General features: G+C 44.5%; 1 protein-coding gene across 1 annotated transcript; it reads right to left on the reverse strand.

Annotated features, from left to right (window-relative positions):
• Positions 1-3,105: 3,105 nt before the first annotated feature.
• Positions 3,106-8,614, reverse strand: LOC308665347 (tubulin beta-2 chain). The gene is made up of 4 exons (XM_081323258.1): positions 8,394-8,614; positions 6,164-6,272; positions 5,528-5,638; positions 3,106-4,393 (listed from the first exon to the last, which is right to left on the reverse strand). The coding sequence occupies exons 1-4, from the start codon at positions 8,448-8,450 to the stop codon at positions 3,333-3,335; spliced, it is 1,338 nt and encodes a 445-aa protein (XP_081179384.1). The 5' UTR covers positions 8,451-8,614; the 3' UTR covers positions 3,106-3,332.
• Between the last annotated feature and the right edge of the window lie 7,691 nt (positions 8,615-16,305).

The raw sequence follows: 16,305 nt of genomic DNA on the forward strand, positions 1-16,305 counted from the left end.
ACAAGGATGACTTGAAAAGAATAAACTCACTTCCCATTATTACTGCTATTGAATAGCATATTAACTTTCCATGGTATCTGGGGAATTACCTTGCCCCATTAGGACTAACCTGTCCCCCTCATTTCAGCAGAAAGGGCCTACTTCAGATCTTTCAGCCAAAGAATTTTGACTGACAAAGTTCACAGAAAACTTTTCTGCTGTGGCCCGCCACCCTCTGGAACATTCTCGACAGAGGTGAGATCTACCCTTGCACTCCTGGCCTTCTGAAAGAGCCTAAAAACTTGGGTCCGCTGCTTGGCCTGGGGCCCCGACAGGCCCACTACACTGGGAGTGGCTGACAGGACAAAGAAGATTCTCACTCCCAGGCTGCCCCATCTTGATTTTTAATTTAAGTTTTTTATCTTTTACTCTAATTGTTTTGCACTTTTTAACTTTTATTATAGCCACCCAAAGTCACTGTATTATGAGATGGCATACAAATCAAATAAATAAAAAAATATGTTTGTGATAAGTCCATAATAATTGGTGAGTTGTTGCTTTGATTAGAGAAATATAGATAACACTAATCTAACATTATGGTGCGCAGGGTCATATGAATTTTATGTCCTCATTCATACCAGTAAAGCTCCATGTCAACCTGTCATGCAAATAAAGACCAGAAATGCAGAAGCCAACTGCTACATCATTAGTAGTGACTGACTTTGTTAGCCCACATTGAGCCATGTAATGGTTTGACCTAACTTATTGTCCAACCTATTCCAGGAATCAAATTGTTATTAAGGCAGAGTCTCCTCTCCATTTATTTTTATCAACCTCTGGGGACAAAAATGGGATTGGGGAAGCATCTGGCTGCAGGCGTCTGGTACAGACTAAGATGATGAAAAATAATGAAATGTACTTCATATTATCACATTACACATACAGTTTGTGCTATTATGGTCACCATACACATCATTTTATTCTGTCATGCCCCATTATGGATGCCTGGGTATGTATTTACAGGATTTACCGTATCTCCAGCTCACAGCACTTGCCAGTTGCTGTGAATCTTCTGATTATGTTCAGTCCTTCTCTTTTAATTTAATTAAGGAAGTGTGAATCCTAGTATTAAGAGAAAAGGAAGACTTACTCCATCTATTTTCTGGTTAACAAACAGAAAAACGTACTCTCAACTAAGAAATTTTGGTTCTTCTTTTCTGCAGTCTCCATTCTAGAATATTCTTGCTGAGGTGAAGCAACAGAACTTTCTACATTCTACAACACAAGTGCAAATCACTTAAACCCATTCCCTCATCCATACATCATATGAGAATGCATTATCCACAAAATGGCTGGACTTCCAACCCTTAGCCTCAGTATCTAGAAGTAAAGCATGGATGCTTTGGGGAAAAAATGCTGTGGGTTTTCCTTTCAGGTTTTCCAAATATATAGACATTGGGCAGGCAGGGATGCACCTGCATAGCCCATTCTATGCTGTCAGATGTCATTCAGATTATTTGGACCCAAATGCAAATATGGTATGAGATCATGAACATAATATCCCCATGAACATCCATGTCAGCTGCAAAACTTTTTCTTGTATCAAATCTCTCTGCCAAATAATTTGCCTCAATATCTCTTTGTCTATTTAAAGGCTGTTGTAACTACACAAGCTCAGAAAAATACACCATTATTAGATTCCTAATATTTTCAAGGAACTTGGAATTTAAATTACGTTTGTGATAACTTTTCCTAAAATGAATACATTCAACAAGTCTAATACAGTTCCTGGAAACAAATGTATTCTTTCTACCTTAAAGACACTAAAATTACAATTTGGAATAAACTGAATTTCCTCAGTCTTAGTGGATCGATCTTGTTTTCTATAATGAGGCACTGGGAAAAGATAATCAAATAAAGTACCGATAACTCCTACAACAAATTAAGAACAAACTCTCTATGGAGGGGAAATCTTCCTATTAAATTGGATTTATTGCTGTTCTGCAAAAACTCAAGATGGCTTGTCTCAATATTATTTCAAAGGAAGGAAGGAAGGGCCGAGATAATTTTTGGCTAAAGTAATTGAGCAAGTTTCATACTTAAACAGATTTAGCTTCCTGTACCATCACCCTATACTAGCTGTCATATTTAAACTCACAAAACAACCTCTTTCACACGATTTCAAAATATTTACAGTGATTTGATGGAAGGTCAAAGCCATACCTTAATTATTCCTTCTCCCTGTGAAGTTGAGAAGCAAGCTGAGTCTTGTTTCTGGATTTGAATCAACACCCACCCTTTTTTCTCAACACTAGTTGGCTTCAAGCTGAGGTCTTGGCTCTTCACATTGCAGGCAGAGTTAACTTTGTGGTTTTTAAAAAGGAGCTTGAATGCTCATGAAATGAACATGGAAGAACTAGGAAAATACCAGTTGCTTCAAGTCATTTCTGAATGATTTTGCTTTAATTATACTGCCATGTACTGGGACAAGTTAAAAATAGTTACTAGATTTCACTTTTAGAAGAAAAACAGCAAGGGAATTTGTTAAGATGCAGTTTTCAACCATAGCGTCACAAATCTTCATTTTAAAAATTATTCTTCCTGTCTTTTGTCTTTCGCTTTAGAAGGACAGCCAACTTTTGATAGCTTGTGGGCCATTCCAGGATTTGCATAGCATATCATGAACCCCTCTCCAATTATCTTTTTGCAGTTTAAGGCATTCATTTTGCTTAACCCTCACAAATACCCCACAATGCCAAAAAAAAAAGGCTCGGCGGGGCTGGAATTTTCAAACAGCAGGGAAAGCCTCAAAAAGCAGCTTGGCAGGCTACAATTTTCAAACATCTATAACCAAGGCCCATTCATTTCTTTTCCTAAAATTATGCTAAAGGCCTACCCCAGTGTAGCATGTGCATTATAGGGGAAAAAATTAATTACTTGGCAACAGCCATTGTTATTCACAGGGAGAAATAAAACTACAAAATCTTTAATGAACAATATCCACACTTTTTTTTACTGACAGTCCACACTATAAAGGGAAAAAGAAATTGGTATCGGCTTGCCATACTCCTTGAATGAGCCGAAAATGCCTTATGCCATTTTGTAAGAAAAGAATCCAGACACCAATGAGAAACACAAATACTTTTTATGTTTGAGATCAGACATTGAAACAGAAGACTTTTTTTTCCCCAGAAATCTTTTGCAACTAGTGTTACATAAAGAGTGAAGTTACAAAAACTGCTGACAGAGGCAACAGTGAGAAGCACCAAGAATAACTGGAAAAGCATGCACTCATACAGCTGAACAGCTCTCACCTTGGACACTTGCCTATGGACTAACCCTACTCAAAATCTCTAAGCCTCATCCTCCTCTCCTTCCTCCTCAAACTCCCCTTGCTCATCTGCAGTGGCATCTTGATATTGCTGGTACTCGGAGACCAGGTCATTCATGTTGCTCTCGGCTTCCGTGAACTCCATCTCATCCATGCCTTCTCCAGTGTACCAGTGCAAGAAAGCCTTCCGCCGGAACATGGCTGTGAACTGCTCAGAGATTCTCTTGAAGAGCTCCTGGATTGCGGTGCTGTTGCCAATGAAGGTGGCAGACATCTTCAGGCCTCGGGGAGGAATGTCACACACGGCCGTCTTCACGTTGTTGGGGATCCATTCCACAAAGTAGCTGCTGTTCTTGTTCTGGACGTTCAGCATCTGCTCATCCACCTCCTTCATGGACATTCTGCCCCGGAAGATGGCTGCCACCGTCAGGTATCGGCCGTGGCGGGGGTCACAGGCCGCCATCATGTTTTTGGAATCAAACATCTGTTGAGTCAGCTCCGGGACCGTCAGGGCACGATATTGCTGGCTGCCACGACTCGTCAAGGGAGCAAAGCCGGGCATGAAGAAGTGCAGGCGAGGGAAAGGCACCATGTTGACTGCCAGCTTCCGAAGGTCTGCGTTCAGTTGGCCAGGAAACCGGAGGCAGGTGGTCACTCCGCTCATGGTGGCCGATACCAAGTGGTTGAGATCGCCGTAGGTTGGAGTTGTGAGTTTCAATGTGCGGAAGCAGATGTCATACAGAGCCTCATTGTCAATACAGTAGGTTTCATCTGTGTTCTCTACCAACTGGTGGACAGAGAGGGTGGCATTGTATGGCTCAACCACTGTGTCTGACACTTTCGGAGATGGCATTACACTGAAGGTGTTCATGATCCTATCAGGATATTCCTCCCTAATCTTGCTGATGAGAAGCGTTCCCATGCCAGATCCAGTGCCCCCGCCCAACGAGTGGGTGAGCTGGAAGCCCTGTAAGCAATCACAGCTTTCAGACTCCTTCCTTACTACATCCAGCACCGAATCCACTAGCTCAGCTCCCTCTGTGTAGTGGCCCTTGGCCCAGTTGTTCCCAGCACCACTCTGGCCTAAAAAAATGAAATACCCAAAAGAAAATAAGATTAGTTAATAATTATTTCACAAGTATTACTTTGCACCATGTGTATGTAGAAAATACTTCACGTATATGCTTCAGTTGTATTTTGGTCAAATACTAAAAACAGCTCTTTACATACTATGCCTACTTTTACACATGCAGGAGATGCATTACATATTGTTATTTTACAGGTAGTCCTCGTTTAGTGACTGTTCAGTTATGACAATGATGAAAAAGTAATTTTGTGACCAATCCTTACATATACATCCTTTGCAGCTGAAGTTCAACCACTAAATTGTGATTTTTCCCTTAGCAACCACTTTGCTTATCCACCAACTTGCTGGTCTCAATTGTTGCTAAGTGAGGGCTAAGTATATCACCTCATGATCAGAGAAGATGCAGCTGTTTTAAAGAGCTACCAACAGATACAATTTGAGTGTCCTTGCATATACCGAATCATTGTTTCCCTTAAATCTGAACACTTCATAGCTGCATTTAGATATAATCACAGTTCACACATCATACGAAGCTAAAATGTAGCTTTTATTCTCAGCCTAGCATACCACATGCAATTTATTCAATAGACTGTATCTGAACCAGTCACCATTTATTATAAGTAGGGTAGATACTGCTATTGATTTCTCAGCTGTAACCTATTCTAGGGAAGCAATTTCTCCAAGGCTACGAGATTTAGCTTTTTTTAACCACAAATTTCCCTTGCCTAGAGATGCTGGAGTTTTTTGGGGTGTTTTTTGCCTACTTTCAATAAAGAGTGAAAAAGTTTTTGTCCCATGCAGGTGAAGTTGATTTAAAAGAATCAGTGGTCTGTCCTTCACATATACTCTTTATATGTGTTGAATTCAAAAGACTTGAAACAAGTATAGGTTTCTGCCATTTATGGAAACTACAGTATCGGGGTTCCCTCAGCACTGGCCATGCTGCTGAAGTGTGTTGGAAGTCATTATTTAAAATTTTATGGAGGACCAATTAGTGCCCACCCCTGCTCTTGTGCCGAAGTAAAGAACAGCTCATTTTCCATTAACAGTTTCCTCTGAGAATGGCCAATTTGCTTTTCAGACACACAATTATTATTTTTTAAGAGAAGCCATGTAGATCAGCTACACACCAAAGACAAAATTATCAGGCCTAAAGATCTGGCCAAAAGGTCCAGATCTGACCGAGTCCATTGTGCCAGGTTCCAAGTCAACGAGAATTGCACGGGGAACATACTTGTTACCTGCGGAAAAGAGAAAACCAAGTATTACTGATCCAACCGAATTTTTTTTTTAAAAAAGAGTAACACAAAACTGCTCCATGCTCTTGGCAACTCATTACTATTCACTGAAGAAACACAGCTATGCTTCAGATACAAGGGGGGTGGGGTGGGGTTGTACATTTAAAGAGGACAATCTGAGGCATGGATGTCCAATCTTTTGGCTTGCCTGGGTCACTTTGAGCCAAGAGGAATCGTCTTGGGCTGCATACAAAATATATAATGTAGTAAGGTATAGAAATGACATTAATAGCGTTTACTATCTTGCAGGGCCACATTAGCAGCCGTCCAAGGCTGCATGGACTGGACATGCCTGGTCTAAGGAAACAAGGACAGAATTTCAAGTAGGCGTTAACACTTTGCTAGGGATTTAACTGGGCTGCCTTATCAATGACTCGTCACACACTCTGCTGTCGGTGGCTGCATTCTTCTATTGTAAAATTCAGTCACATCCCAAATTTCTCTCTCTCCCCCCCCTACCCCAGTTACCAGTTGCTTCATTGTAGTAGACATTGATCCTCTCCAGCTGCAGGTCACTGTCTCCATGGTAGCTGCCGGTGGGGTCAATGCCATGCTCATCGCTGATGACCTCCCAGAACTGGAATGGAATTTTTTTTGGAGAGCTGTTAGCAACTGCTTTCAAAATGCCAGAAAGCTGCTGCTGCAGCAGCACATGCTTCTTGTAGGCACACCCTGTCTAATTCTGCTGTCAGAGCTGCTGCTGCTGCTACCCTGGCAGAAATCAAGGCAGCTCTGCCAAAGAAGGGAGCTTAAAGCACAAAGAAATGGCACAGTTACAACTGAAGGCAGAAAGAGGTTCTATCTGTCACTGACTGATCATTAATTCTAAAAACATTCTTCTGTATTCTTGCAAAGGAGGAGAGTTGGGGGGGTACATAAATGAAAGATAGCAGCTGTTCCTGTTCTCTTTATTTTCAGGTATGTTCCAATTAAAACTAGTCAAGGGGATTTCTCCCCCCCACGTTTGATGTTCTTTATGAAAGATGCCTGAACAATTTTACATCAAAGAACCTTTACTACAGCTATTTCTAGGAAGAAAATGAAGAGAATATTTTGCCTGTAAATGCACACTTTGTGTTCCACATTAGAATAACTGAACATGTAGGATTGCGAGGTTCTCTCTCTCACACACACACCCCTACAAAAAAAAAATTAGATTCCTTCCCTTTCATATAAAATAAAGGTTCGCATTTGACTTCATCTGATTGAAGTCACTTAAAAAAACAAAAAGGAACCCTCTTAAAAGATCTTTAGTATTTTTTTAAGGTCTGTGGAATTTGTGCTGAACATTTGCTGGCTGGCTGGCTGAGATGGGTGGGGCTGCAGAAGGCTGAAAACCGCACAATGCTGCATTGATCCCATTTCCAACCTTCTGAGCAACGAACATTTGAGTCCCAATTTTCCCAGGAGGCGAATGAGTCTTGTTTCTGTGTGGTGTCTAAGCACCAACAATGGGTACCACCAGCCAGATCTGCCTAAAAGGGCAGGGACGTATTTTCTATCCCCTCCCCGCCTCCAATTGTTAGCTGGATTTCACGTTCACCATCCAACAGTCTTAACCAGCCTTGTGAAAAACCAAAATATTAGAATTGCAGGGGGACTATAATTCTACACCTTGTTCCCCCCCCCTTTTTTTTTTTGCCTTGTGGCCTCTTTTTTTTGAAACCGAAACAAATTCCGGAATTCGTTTCCAATTATAAGCAGTTAGTCCTCCAGCTTACCGAGTCTATCTCCGCACTAATCTCCAACAGCGCGTACGTCTGAATGGGAAGGGAAGTAAGGGTGTGGCCAGGGAGGGGGGGGTCTCTTTACTTGGTTCAAGAGAATCACTGCGTTGCTAAAAGCCGGCATCGCTTTTTTTTTCTCCGCCCCGCATTAGAAGCGGCGGGGAAAGAAAGACACGCCTTTTTTTTTTCTCCCCGGGGGAAAAAAAGCTCGCCCGCCGGCTACCTTTCTTTGTGCCACAGCGGCGAACCCGACTGTGAACGCTTTGACAAGCCATCTTCCCTCCCCTCCCCTGAAGCAGAACAAAGGGGGGGGGGAGAGAAAGTGTTAGATGTTTTGTGCCAGCCATTGGCAGTTACCCAAAAAGGTCATCAGATGGAAGCAAAGAGGCTTCTTTGCTTCCACTGATGAGCCAGGGGTCTCAGACCCCTGCAGCCCCATTGGAGAGAGTGTTTTATGGTTAGGGAGGGGCCGAGACCCCCCCTAAATACCTCTGCTCAGGGGCTGCTCTACCCTTCTCATCTTTCTCTCTCTCTTGCATGCATTCTCTCTCTATCATACAAGCATGGATGCCTCCATGCCATATAGCTCTTTTTATATAACCTATCGACGAATAAAGCTTCATAATGACTGCATCTCTGCATCCTGCCTTTTTTACTTGGAAGCACCTTAACGACCCATCGATCACTCGTGAGAGCTGCTCACAGAAAGGGCAACCGATGGCGAAGGCGCTCCCATTGTTATTATTTTCATTATTCAGAGGGGGGCATATTGGAGATTTGGAGAACCTTGGATTTCCCAGTGGCTTTTACCCCCCCCCCATCTGCTGCGGGTCGAGTGAAAAGGACTGCCCCGTCCACAGATGCAGAGAGACCACCACCACCACCACCCCGGGGGGGGGATGGGGGACGCTTTTGACTTCCACCCCGCCGCGAAGCCTCCGAGGGCAGCGGAGCCCCTTCCCCTCGGGTACCTTGGCTCCGATCTGGTTGCCGCACTGGCCGGCTTGGATGTGGACGATCTCACGCATGGCGACGGCTTTCTTCTGGGCTCGCACCACCCCTCCCACCTCACTGGCCGCTGCTTCAGCCTCTTGCCTTGGCGCCGCCTCCTCTTCCTCACCGGCAACTTGACGACAGGGAAAGGCTTGCTCGGCGAGTCTCCTTTTATAGCCGGAGCCCTTCTGCAGCCCAAGCCCCGCCCCTTCCCTACCATTCCGGCCCCGCCCCTCCTCGGGTGATGTAATGCGGCTCCGGACAGGCGTGCAAGGGGGCGAGCGCCGCCCAAAGAAGGCCGAGAGGGTGGTTTGGTCCTCTTCTTCTTCTTCTACGCCAGGGGTCTTCAAACTTGGCCCTTTTATGACTTGTGGACTTCAACTCCCAGAATTCCTCAGCCAGCTTTGCTGGCTGAGGAATTCTGGGAGTTGAAGTCCACAAGTCATAAAAGGGCCAAGTTTGAAGACCCCTGTAATCTACGCAGCTACCACGGGGGGGAGGGGAGGAGAGGGGAGGGGAGGGGGCAGTTGCGGTCTGTTGTTTTTTTTTAAATCGACGCCGGGGGTTCGGAATCGAGCGTCGTCAGGTTGACTCCCTGCTTTTTTCCACAGCTGAGAGATCGACGCCGAGCAGCGAGATCTGCAATAGTAACATAGTAGTATAGCAATAAAGGGAGCGGTGGTATCGAACCGCACGTTAACAGCGCGGGGCCGGAATGGGCCAGAGAAGGGCAAGCGGAGGCGAAAAACGCTGCTCGATTCCTCCAGAGTAACCAGACCCATGTGAAGCTCGCGGGTGGGGCGATCGCAGCCCCCCCAAGGCCGAATTCCTCAATACGTGCTCTGTTCACCGCCCTGAGTCCTTCGGGAGAAGGGCGGTATATAAATTTAATAAATGAAATGAAATAAATGAAATACCTTTGCCCTCTGTTCCCAATTTGGAACAACCCCCGCCTTCCCCTTCCCCTCCACCCCCCCCAACCCCAGCAAAGAAAAGGCGACTCGGGTTAAGAGAAGGGACCCGGGCAAACGAAATTCCCGCATTGGTTCGCCTCCCGCTGCCCTTCACCCCAGCGGTCTCTTTTTTAGGGAGCCGAGTGCCTCGGCATGCGCAGCGAGGGTGGGTGGATGGGGAGCATCCCAACTTTTAAGGCTGGAGCAGCTCTTTGTTCTTGGTTTCTTCCTCGGGGGAAAAAAAGAGAGGGTGCTAAGGCGCTAGGGAGGCGGAGGAGGAGGAGGAGGAGGCGGCGGCGAAAAAACTGCAACGTCTGGGCTTTCGGCTCCGAGCATCCATCAGAGCAATTTGCACCGCGCCTTCTAATTCTTCTTCTTTCCCCTCCAGCCCACCAAATCTTTTGTTCGTTAGGAAGCTCGCCCGCCCCCTCTGCAGCAGCAACGGCAGCAGCAGCGCTGCAAGGTGGTCGAGGGCAAGGGCGGGTCCCGCGCTGCAGTTTCCCTGTTCCCACGTGCTTTCTCCTCGCCATCCCCCCCTCCCCCTTCATTGCCCTTTCCAGAAACTCCACCAGCTGTCGGCAGATCGAGCCCTCGGCTTCTTGGGTTGCTCCTGGAGCCCAGCCTGCGCGAGCTGTGGGGGAGAAAAGAAATCCACTCTGGTTTCAGCTTTGTAGACAGACAATGGGTAGCTTTTATTACTGTTTCCACCCCACCCCACCCCTCTTCTCCCGCGCCTTCTCTCCGCCCCCCCCCCCCGCCGCCCCGGAATTGCAGCATCAGGTCTCTCGGTATGAAAACAACCCAGCCGGCAGCTTTGCGAATTAAGCGGCCCGATTTGTCTTTTGCGTAGCGTCTCTCTTGATCAGATCGTTTCTCTTAGTTGCTGATGGGAGCGAACGGGGGGTGGGGTGGGAAGGAAGATTTGACGGTGATGCGATCCGAAGTGTTGGAGCGGTGGGGAAATAATAGCTTTGTATACAGAGAGAGAGAGAGAGAGAAGAAGAAGGACGGGTGGAAAACCGGGAGAGAGAGCTACGAGAGCCTTTTCTCACGTGGACTGGGATTTTGTCAAGAACGGAAGCCGTGTGGAAGCAGTAAGCACCCAAGTCGTTGCTGACCGAAGTATTAACACTCCGGTTTCCAGAATGTTTCAGACCGAAGAGTATTATCCTTCCTATTAAAAAAACACACCCAACCAGCTGGTTTAATTTAGCGGAATAGACAACTCTTTGTACCAAACCGCACAAAAGCATCCCTTTTCCCACGTCCACTGTTTTCTCCCTTCTTTAACAAGAGGGGAAAATCTATATTGAATAGCTTCCCACGTTTTAGGAAAAACAGTTGAGTGTCCTTCAACAGATCCAACAGCTGTGATGAGAAGCAGAATAGCGCAGGGGGTGGGGTTTTCCTATGCTGCTGGTTGTTTCTGCCAATTCCTGCTGTTAGATTTTTAACTTGCAAGGAAGCACTCCCCACACCCCCTGTCAACCCAGTGATCCTAAGTCATGGAGTAGCCTTTTTTGTATTCTTAGTGGAACATTTGCTCAAACGAGTCAAGAGGATCTCATAGCTGGGGCTTTCACATTTGCAATGGTGCAAGCCTTAATAAGGAATCCATACCTCCAGGTTTTTATATATATTGTGCACATGTGTACAAAATGACACAGTATAATGCAGCATATGATGAATCCATATGCCAATTTATTTATTTTTATGTATGTATGTGTGTGTATATATATGTATGTATGTGTATATATATGTATATATGTATATGTGTGTGTGTGTGTGTGTGTGTGTGTATAAGGTAAAGGTTCCCCCGCACATGTGTGCTAGTCATTTCCGACTCTAGGGGCCGGTGCTCATCTCCGTTTCAAAGCCTAAGAGCCAGTGCTTGTCTGAGGACGTCTCCGTGGTCATGTGGCCGGCATGACTAGATGCCAAAGGCGCACGGAACGCTGTTACCTTCCCACCGGAGTGTTCCCTATTTTTCTACTTGCATTTTTACGTGCTTCTGAACTGCTAGGTTGGCAGAAGCTGGGATGAGTAACAGGCGCTCACTCTGCTACGCACTGGGGATTTGACCTGCCAAACTGCCGACCTTCTGATCGACAAGCTCAGCTTCCTAACCCACTGAGCCACCGTGTCCCATGTATGTATGTATGTGTGTGTGGAGAGAGAGAGAGAGAGAGAGAGAGAGAGAGAGAGAGAGAGAGAGAGAGAGAGAGAAAGAAATAGGCCTCTGGACTCATCATATGATGCATTATACTGTATCATTTTGTACACGTGCACAATATATACTGCTCAAAAAAATAAAGGGAACACAAGATAAGACATCCTACTATTAAATACAGTACATTGTGTTGTTTAAGTGTTCCCTTTATTTTTTTGAGCAGTATATATTCCTATCTAAGGGAGTTCTGAATGGCAAACAAAAATTAAACATGCAAATAAAATTACCAATATTTATTACAATAGAAAAAAAAATGTTACTCCTGCAGAGCAAACGCAACCATGCCAGCTCCATCAACACCCTGGGTCCAGGTCTTCATTGCCTTCCTGTAGGGTTAGGGTCAGGGTCAGGGCCAGCCATATCTTGTGGGGCGGGGAAGCTGTTCCACAAAGCACTGTGATTGAAAAGATCTGCTTTTTGGACCCCATAAAGAGACACTGCTTCACCAAAGTGACCTGGGACATGCCCACCCTCTCTCAGATCTGGTTAAGATGACCAGAAACCGCTACGGATGAGCAATCCTGCAAGGAATACAATACCTATGTACAGCTTTAAAATAATAGTATTTATAGTTGGAGATAATTAGTTTACCCTGAGGATCATACAGTCTGTAGGTTCAAATAATCATAAGATTACATGATATGGGATGTTATTTTGGGTGTGGGGATTTAGATCAGGGGTCTTCAAACTTGGCCCTTTTATGACTTGTAGACTTCAACTCCCAGAATTCCTCAGCCAGGCATCCTGGCTGAGGAATTCTGGGAGTTGAAGTCCAGAAGTCATAAAAGGGCCACGTTTAAGACCCCTGATTTAGATAATGAACATTCTTATTTTCTCATTTCAGCAATGTGAGAAAAATATGTGATAAGATATTATGTGCATTATGTCTGTGCTCTTTTGAACAAATCTTTTTCCAAAGAACAAGCAGACACATCTTTCTCTACATACATATGTATGTGTGTACATAAATATACCTAGATATTATGCATATTATTAACACTTTCAATGTATTACTTGTTTTGAAATCTGTTAAGTTCACACAATATTAATCCACATTTTAATTATGGCTTGTTCACACATAATTTCATGCATAACAACAAACTGAATTGTTAAGAAAGCAGGATGCTGAGTTCACACTTTTTAAAAAAAATGTCTTTGAGTCAGTCCTGACTCCTAGCAACTGCCTCCACAAATTCCTGCAGTTTTCTTGGCAAGGTTTCAGAAGTCGATTGCCAATGCATGCTTTCTAGGAGTGAGAACGAGTGACTGGCCCAAGGTCACAAACTGACAGGACTAGAAGTCTCTCAGTTTTTAACATGGTACCTTAACCACCACACCAAACTTAACACTCTCACTTATTTTTTTTTATGTGGGGCTTCATATCAGTCTTGACTCCTGACACCAGCCTGGGCAAGTCCCTGAAGTTTTCTTGGCAAGATTCCAGGAGTGGTTTGCTATTGACAGGGGCAGGCAACCTTGGCTCTTTTATGACTCGTGGACTTCAACTCCCAGAATTCCTGAGCTAGCTTTGCTGGCTCAGGAATTCTGGGAGTTGAAGTCCACGAGTCATAAAAGAGCCAAGGTTGCCTATCCCTGGCCATTGCCTCCTTCCTTGGACTGAGAGAGATGACTGGCCCAAGGTCACCCATCTGGCTTTGTCCTACGTCATGCCTAGAACTCATGGTCTCCTGGTTTCTAGTCTGATGTCTTAACCCAGGTATGTCAAACTGCCGGCCTGCAGGCCGGATGCGTCACGCCAAAACCCCACCCACGCCATTGCCGGCAGTGGGGAAGAAGTCACGATACGTCATGCAATGTCACGTGACATCGCGAGTTTGGCATGCCTGCCTTAACCACTAGACCAAACTGGCTTTCTCTCAACTTACAATTTAGCTAAAAGAAAGCAAACTATGTTATGGCCTGATACAATGTGTGAAACTCAGGAAAGTAGCGCTGCAAAGAATCACATTACTTTAGTTGGAATGTGTTGTTTAATCACATATACCGCTATGTGTATTCTATACCTGTCTATGGGGAAAATAGACTTGGTAAATTTAAGTATTTATGAATATAGCAAGAGAGTCAGTTTCTTCTAGTGGTTAAGACACTGGGCTAGAACCAGGAAACCTTGTGTTCTAGTCCTGACTTAGGCATGAAAGCCAACTGGGTGACTTTGGACCAGTCATTCTCTCTCAGCCTAAAGAAGGAGGGGACTGTGTCAGGCTACTAACCAGTTGGTCATTTCCTGTTGCAACCAATTGATCAAGATTTGATTGATCTGAAAAAGCAAGCCCTGCACTTGCAGGAAAAATGCTAGGAAGGAGAATGAGACATATGAAAGTTGCAGGTAAATCAAGATTATCTGGGTATAAATGTCCTGGGGCATCGAAAAAATATTTTGAAGAATTATGTGGATCTATAACATGACTGGTCCATGATCTGGTAGTTGATTAGGCCCTTACGGCTGAAAATGTGTCTAATCAAACCACTAAATCTTAACATTGGAATAAAAATGGGTATATAAATCTGTAGTCCTGTGCTTATTTTCTTAGATCAGACATGTCAAACACAAGGCTCGGGTCCGGATCTGGCCCGCGAAGTGGTTTCATGTGGCCCGCGAAGCCATCCTGGAAACAGTGAGGGAACGGCCCCCACTGCCTTGGCCCTGGCCCAGAGACCCTCCTTCTGCCAGAGACCCTCAGATCTGTCCCACTCCTGCCCAGGCCCCCATAGGCACCCTTGATGCGAACGATGTAGAGCTGGCCACGCCCACCCAATAGGCCATATGCACTCTAGCCACGCCCACCCAGTAGGCCACGCCCACCCTGGCCATACCCACCCGGCCCCTTGAGGGCAACTGCAATGCTGATGCAGCCCTCAATGAAATTGAGTTTGACACCCCTGTCTTAGATCTTACTCCCAGGAAAAACAGCAGAACTGACTTGCAAATGATATTTTGTTTTACCATTTTTAGTTAATCTTCCAGATCTCATTTAAGAGTTCAGTCATCAATCCTTACAACCTTCAAAATTTTGAATTCTCGATTCTTCAGGCTGCCAGCTACAGATAGTCCTTGATTTATGACTGGTTGCTTGGTGACCACTGGAAGTTATGATGAACGTAACTTGATGGGGCTACTTATAACCCATTTTCAAAGTTACAACTGTTGGGCCCCTTCCATGGTCAAGTGACTGAATTTTGGGGACTTGACAACACAGGTACATTTATGCCCATTTGCAGCATACTGCAATAAGATTACCACATTTTATGATGATTTTGCAGAAAACCGGAACTTTGGATTTTCGGCAGAACAGTTCCCATAGCAAACCATGGGTTTGCCTTACGACCGTTGCCTTAGTTTTGTGACAGCTGCCAAAAAAAGTCATAAAATCAGTTTGGTCATATGACTGATCTGTTTTATAACTGTCAAAACTTATGACTTAAATGGGTAAACTCCATTAACGGTCATATGTTGAGAACTACCTGTATGGGGTTATGTTGCAAATTCATTTTTATTAGGCAACAAATCTCTAGATCTCACAATAGCATTTTCCTGGAATTCTCTATTCTCCTTCCAGCACTGAGTAATCCTCTTTAAAAAAACCTTGGTTGTGTTGTTTTTGTTGGGTGTGTGTGTGTGTGTGTTAGTTTGGTTTTTTTTGTTTTTTAGCCAGCACAGTTTGCCAAAAAATGATTACTGTATTCACGTCTGAGGAGAAACTGCATTACTTGAGGCAATTTTGCTACTTGATTGTGATCCCCACGTCCTTTTTCCTGGCATCCTTCCTCTAATGATAATATATGAAGGCGTCTTACTGAGAATCAAGCCAGACCCCCTGTGATAACATCACGGCTCCTAGGGGCCCACGGACCATAGGTTGAGGACCATAGGTCGTTTAGAAGAGGTGGCAGCAGCAGCAGCAGCCACTGGTGAATTTCACCACGAAGGGATGTGATTACAGAGGAGGCTGGTTTGTGAGCTAAACAAGATAGCACTTTTCAGTTCTAAGCAGGCACAGTAGGATCTCTGACAATCTCAGCTGAACAGAGATGAGAGTCACAAATATATGAATGACATCTCCAAACTTTTCCTAACTTATTGGTTGCAATAATTCGCTTAATAACTGAGGCAAGAAAGGTCGTAAAATGGGGCAAAATTCACTTAGCAAATGTCTCACTTAGCAACAGAAATGTTGGGCTCAATTGTGCTCGTACGTTGAGGACTACCTGTACCATGATGACAATGGTTATTCTACCACCCCATCAGCCAGAACCCAGACTTGAAAAAAAAATTGAGATAGTTGGTCTCCTCCAAGAATTAACAGGGATAGAATCAAGGTCACGTGAAGTATTAATACCATTTTACAACACCTTGGTAAGGCCACACTTGGAATACTGCATCCAGTTTTGGTCACCATGATGTAAAAAAGATGTTGAGTCTCTAGAAAGAGTACAGAGAAGAGCAACAAAGATGACTAGGGGTATGTCTAGTTTAATGAAGAGAAGGGTGAGGGATGACATGATAGCAGTGTTTCAATATCTCAGGGACTGCCACAAGGAAGAGGGTGTCAAGCTATTCTCCAAAGCACTTTGAAGGCAGACAAGAAGCAACAGATGGAAACTAACCAAGGAGAGAAGCAACCTAGAACTAAGGTGAAACTTCCTGACAGAACAATTAACCAGTGGAACAAACTGCCTCCAGAAGTG

The sequence above is a fragment of the Vipera berus genome (genome assembly GCF_964194415.1).
Source record: "Vipera berus genome assembly, chromosome: 3".
Taxonomy (NCBI): Eukaryota; Metazoa; Chordata; class Lepidosauria; order Squamata; family Viperidae; genus Vipera; species Vipera berus.

Bases quoted from the DNA above. Each gene is read 5' to 3' on its own strand.
- LOC308665347 (XM_081323258.1), bottom strand. From the start codon at position 8,450: ATGCGTGAGATCGTCCACATCCAAGCCGGCCAGTGCGGCAACCAGATC. The intron at 6,273-8,393 runs GTACCCGAGGGG...ATTCCATTCCAG, and splicing joins GCAACCAGATCGGAGCCAAG to TTCTGGGAGGTCATCAGCGA. The intron at 4,394-5,527 runs GTGTGTAGCTGA...TCATTTTTTTAG, and splicing joins GCCTGATAATTTTGTCTTTG to GCCAGAGTGGTGCTGGGAAC.